At 35.1% G+C, this 5,529-nt stretch overlaps 1 protein-coding gene across 1 annotated transcript in view; it reads left to right on the forward strand.

The window, feature by feature from the left end:
* Positions 1 to 4,674, forward strand: part of LOC107717401 (coiled-coil domain-containing protein 69-like) — an 11,986-nt gene extending 7,312 nt beyond the window's left edge. Inside the window, exons 4-9 of the mRNA XM_016524134.1 lie at positions 477 to 564; positions 1,148 to 1,221; positions 1,697 to 1,798; positions 1,882 to 2,001; positions 2,510 to 2,607; positions 4,000 to 4,674. Of these exons, the coding sequence (XP_016379620.1) occupies positions 477 to 564; positions 1,148 to 1,221; positions 1,697 to 1,798; positions 1,882 to 2,001; positions 2,510 to 2,607; positions 4,000 to 4,174 (657 nt within the window). The 3' untranslated portion in view covers positions 4,175 to 4,674. The remainder of the gene's footprint in view (positions 1 to 476; positions 565 to 1,147; positions 1,222 to 1,696; positions 1,799 to 1,881; positions 2,002 to 2,509; positions 2,608 to 3,999) is intronic.
* The last annotated feature ends 855 nt before the right edge of the window (positions 4,675 to 5,529 follow it).

Consider the following 5,529-nt stretch of genomic DNA (forward strand, 5'->3'; position numbering starts at 1 on the left):
CAATTCAGCTAAATTGATTTTTATTAAATTTGAGATTTAATTAAATCAATTTTTTTTTTTTTTTTTTTTTAATTTATCCAAATTTCTGTATTATGTCTTGAATGGATTTATTCATAAATTTCATTAATGGACATTTTTTTTAAAAGGCTTATTCTTGGGGAAAATTTCTATCAAATATCAAACTGAAAAATCTTATGTAAACAGTATTTTTTATGTTGAAAACATTGTTATTGTATATCATTATTTAAGTTTCTTACGACTATTTAAATTTCTGCTACTTTCAAACAGGAAAATCAAAGTTGTCACACCACAGCTCCAAAAGTAGAAAAATAATTACCTATGTTCTCACCACAGGTGACGTTTCGAGCCTAAAAGCTCTTCAATCAGACAATTGCTGCTACTTTGCCATGAAAATAGTCTTTGCTGCTGATTTGGTGTTAAATAATAAATAAATGCATCGTGTCTTGTGTTAAAAGGTAAAGATTGAGATAACCGCTGACCTAAATGATCTTCATGAAAAACAGACGAGGAGCACCTTAGAACGGCATCAGAGCGCAACAGAAGGTCAGAGCATAGCAGCGGACAAATGTGAAGTAACTTTGCCAAACACATCTACCAAGAGCATAAATGATAAATGTGACCCTGGACAACAAAACCAGTCTTAAGTCGCTGGGGTATATTTGTAGCAATAGCCAAAAAAAACATTGTATGGGTCAAAATTATCGATTTTTCTTTTATGCCAAAAATCATTAGGATATTAATTAAAGATCATGTTCCATGAAGATATTTTGTAAATTTCCTACTGTAAATATATAAAAACGTAATTTTTGATTAGTAATATGCATTGCTAAGAACTTCATTTGGACAACTTTAAAGGCCATTTTCTCAATATTTTGATATTTTTTTGCACCCTCAGATTCCAGATTTTCAAATAGTTGTATCGCGAACAAATATTTTCCTATCCTAACAAACCATACATCAATGGAAAGCTTATTTATTCAGCTTTCAGATGTATACATCTCAATTTTGAAAAATTGACACTTAAGACTGGTTTTGTGGTCCAGGGTCACAAATGTACATATATATGTATATGTTTGTACTGTACATATGTGTAAATAACAATATTCAATAATTGTTTACTTTGCAGAGCTACAGCGATTACACAATGAAGGGAAGAACATTTTAAATGAGTCGCATGCAGCAGCTGAGAATGCTTTGAAGGTAAAGCACGTCTATTTGCAACATCACTGCTCTGATTTGCCTTAATATATTTGATTGAGAGCTGATCTAATATACAGTGGAGATCAAAATTAGAGAACAACCTACAATTTCCGAAATTTCAAGGTCACTGCTTAGTCCTGTTTGAAGTTCCTAACAGGAGTAGAAGTGCAGTTTTTTGTTTTTTTTAAGCGTACTTCATAAATTTATAAATTTAAAACTTAAATGAGATATTTGAAAAGCAACTCTGATCAAAATTAGAGAACAATTACAGATTCCTCCAAGTTATTGGTGTTAATCTGGCACCTGGTGCTACTTTCATTAATTATATATGACCAATGAAGATGAACAATACTTCAGAAAAATCAAGTATTTATAGATTGTTCTCTAATTTTGATCTCCACTGTACTTCCCACATCAAGCTAGACATGCCAGACTTGACTGTGAAGTGATTGGTCTGAACTTTCTATAAATTCAGGATCAGATTGAAGGGCTGACGTCAGAGCTGAAGCTGTTCAACGAGTTAAAGTGCAGAGCGGAGGGGTCCACGCTCAAGAGAGACCTTCAGAGAAATATTGAGGTTTGTTATGAGAGTGGAGATCTGTTGGCAAAGCGTGCTTCAGATAGCTGGAGTATTCAGCTGTATCTGTCTTTTCATCCCAGACTCATGGCAGCCCTGGTGCATTCTGGGAGCAGGAGCAGGAGAGTCTGTTATTTGTCATCGAAATGAAGCGTGAGCGTTTACAGGACCAGGGGAACAAGCTGCTGCAGATGGAAACACTGGTATAAACTTGTATTGGTGTTTATTGTGGGCCATTACATTTTTACATTACAGATTCTTACATTTTTACACTTTGTCCCTGATGGTAAAAATGGTTACATCCACTTTGTTAAACATGTCATCTGCTTTATTCTCAGTCACTGAGAAATGATGTACAGAAATGAGAGCAGGTGCATTATTTGTACACTTGTATTGGTGTTTATTGTGGGCCATTACATTTTTACATTACAGATTCTTAAATTTTTACACTTTGTCCCTGATGGTAAAAATGGTTACATCCACTTTGTTAAACATGTCATCTGCTTTATTCTCAGTCACTGAGAAATGATGTACAGAAATGAGAGCAGGTGCATTATTTGTGTATTCATGTTGTTTATTTGAATGTGGCAAATTGACCTATTTGTTTGCATAAAGAAATGCACAAGTCACCAACTGAGGCCAAAACCATTTTTTCCCTATATGTCAGCTATTTTGATAACTTTCTGCTTCTTGCTGTGTTGTGATTGTCAGGTGGAGAAGAATCTGTCGCTGGAGGATCAGCTCCTGCAGGCTCTCCAGCAGAGCGAGGACTACAGTGTGCGGATAGACAACTACCAAAGCCTCATACAGTATGTTTATTTCAATCTACAGATTATTCTTATAGGATGATTATTCTTATTTAAGTATTTTAAAATACTGAGACAAAGTTTGCACTTCTTTCTGGCAGAAAAATATTGACAGAAGAAAAGAAACATGAATTATCTAGATTTACTGTGAACGTGTCATCTTTCTCCTCTCCCGGCTTAATATGCATTTTTAGGGGTTGATCGTGTCAAAAAGTGTGAACACTGTGACTGTGCTACTGTAGTGCTATCAAAGCATTGCTCTGCTCGTTTGTGCAGCCTAATAATGTCAGGGGCAGGACTATTTGTTTGTCCAGCCAATGGCAGGAATTATTTGGTAATGTTTGGTTTGGTAATGTAAGTAGCACATGCAGAACACATCTCAGAATGTTTATTTTTTATTTCATTTTGTTTTTTGTTATGTGTTTAACCCTGCAAACCTGACATGTGACATAATAGTCAGATTTATTAATTTTTTTTATTAAATGGAACAGTTTATTGACCCTTTAGATAAAAAATTTTTTTAAAGAATATTTTTTTTTATTTTTTTTATCATATTTGATACATCAGGCTTCTATGGCTCATATAGTATGATATAGGAGAATTTGGAGCTCATACTGAAGCAAAAATATTTAATTTTGTGCAGGTGTTGTTGTATGGATAAAAAGTAAGATAGTATTCTGATAGCTTGTAATGTAAATCAATGAGATCTTTATAACAGTATAGCAGACTACTAGCATAAAAATACCAGTTGTCACTTTATATTTGCACATGTTTTATGATTAAAGCGCTGTAGTTTTTATTGTGGGCAAAACATAATGACATGCAATATATTGATGATTGAGAGATGAACAAATAAACATTCTTCAAAAGCCTGATGCATCATATTTGATACATTTTAGCATGATTTTTTTTAATTATGTATGGATAAGTTGCTACAGTAAGTTTTCATCTTGAAAAATTACTAATATAAAATTTACTCTTACGTTTACTTAAAAGATCAGATTTCACAGAAAAAAAGGTTGTACCACAACCTAATAGTGTATTTTTTAGTGTATTAGTGTAATTTTTTAATTATACTAAAAGGGATTTTACTTGCTAAAAAAAAAAAGTTTAAATGATTCATCGTAGGGTAGAAGGTACGTAGTTGAAATTGTGTATCAAATATAATAGTGTCAGAGTGAAGGTTTGTTAGCTCAAATGTTTGTATGTGGTGCCACCTGGCGTTGTAGATGCTGTCATTAACATTTCCCTTGCTATTTACAGGATTGCCAAGTTATGAGTTTGAAATTTAATTTTAATAGACTGAATGTATGTGTGTACATAAAGTATATAAAGACATATTTTTCTTGATATAAATAAGTATTTTCAGCTTAAACTCTTGACGTCCTCTTTCAGACAACTGTCCAGGGAGCAGAACGAGCTGCAGGAGGCGCTAGAGAAGCAGTCTCTGCAGAACCAGAAGCTCAGCCAGGAGAAAGAAGAGCTGCTCTTTAAACTCATACACCGCAGAGACTCATGCTCCTCCTTCCACCTTCCTTCTGTCATACCCACACAAGTGTCTCCCAGCTGACTGCAGCATCCACCCTCATCACTGTATCCTGACCCCGCCTGGCCTCGGTGCCTTCGCAGCGGGGGTTTTTTTTTAATGCCAGTTTATTATGGAGTGTTGTGAACATGCAGTGCTGATATGGACTTACTCACTGCATTTAGCATTTTTAACTAGCCAAACAAATATTTTTGTACATTTTGTTTGAAGAGATGTTTCTTGTCAGGATTTTTTTGGTTGCATTTTGAAATAACATGAGTAACTGCATAGATCCACAGCTAAGTCTTTTTATTATTCTACAAGGTGTAGTAGCAGTTTTTGCCAATTTTTGATATTGGTTTTATTTTTATTTCCAGGAAACCGCAGGTGTTGTTAGCAAAAAACTGTTATGTTTTTGCCTTGAGACATTATTGGAGCCAGAGCACTTGGACGTGTAGCATGAATATTTGGGATCTTTTCAGATGCACTTGCACTTTTATCAGTGTTTTATTTGTTGGAGAGATAATGGGCTTTTGGTGATTACCCAGTATGCTTTCTTCCTACACTTTGCACATAGTATTTCCGTTTTGAATCCTTCTGCTTTTCAGTGGTAGGTAAAGTCCTGGGGTCCTATTGGATCAAATCTAGCCTTTTTTAGCTCAAACACAGTGTTGGCTCAAAGAACCAGCACACATGTGTTTCAAGAAGAGACTAGCCTCTAGCCTCTTCTGTTGTTACTTTGGCGAACCTAACTTTAAAAGAATATTCTGAAAATTCTGAACAGAGCTTCTTAAAGTTATTTAATACTTTAAAGGAATAGTTCACCAAAAAATTGAAATGAGCTGAAAATGTACTCACCCTCAGGCCATCCAAGATGTAGGGTAAGAGAAATGTAGCATTACATCACTTGCTCACCAGTGGATCTTCTGCAGTGAATGGGTGCCGTCAGAATAAGAGCCCAAACAGCTGATAAAAACATCACAGTAATCCACACCGCTCCAGTCCATCAATTAACATCTTGTGAAGTGAGAAACAAACATCCATCATTAAGGCATTTTAACTGTATTTTGCCTGTTATAAAAATGTTTCTTGCAAACATGCAGCTAAGACATTTACTGGTGTACTGGAGTGGTGTGGATTATTGTGATGTTTTTATCAGCTGTTTGGACTCTCATTCTGGCGGCACCCATTCACTGCAGAGCATCCATTGCTGAGCAAGTGATGCAATGCTAAATTACTCCAAATATGTTCCCATGACGAAATCTACATCTTGGATGGCCTGAGTACATTTTCAGCAAATTTTCATTTTCGGGTGAAATATTATTTTCGCAGTACTTCAGATGGTCTTCTAATTGCAGTGATTCGACCTGCCATTTTTAAAAGCATGAGTGGTAAATTGG

Source organism: Sinocyclocheilus rhinocerous, unplaced genomic scaffold (genome assembly GCF_001515625.1).
Source record: "Sinocyclocheilus rhinocerous isolate Xijiao unplaced genomic scaffold, SAMN03320098_v1.1 scaffold1054, whole genome shotgun sequence".
Taxonomy (NCBI): Eukaryota; Metazoa; Chordata; class Actinopteri; order Cypriniformes; family Cyprinidae; genus Sinocyclocheilus; species Sinocyclocheilus rhinocerous.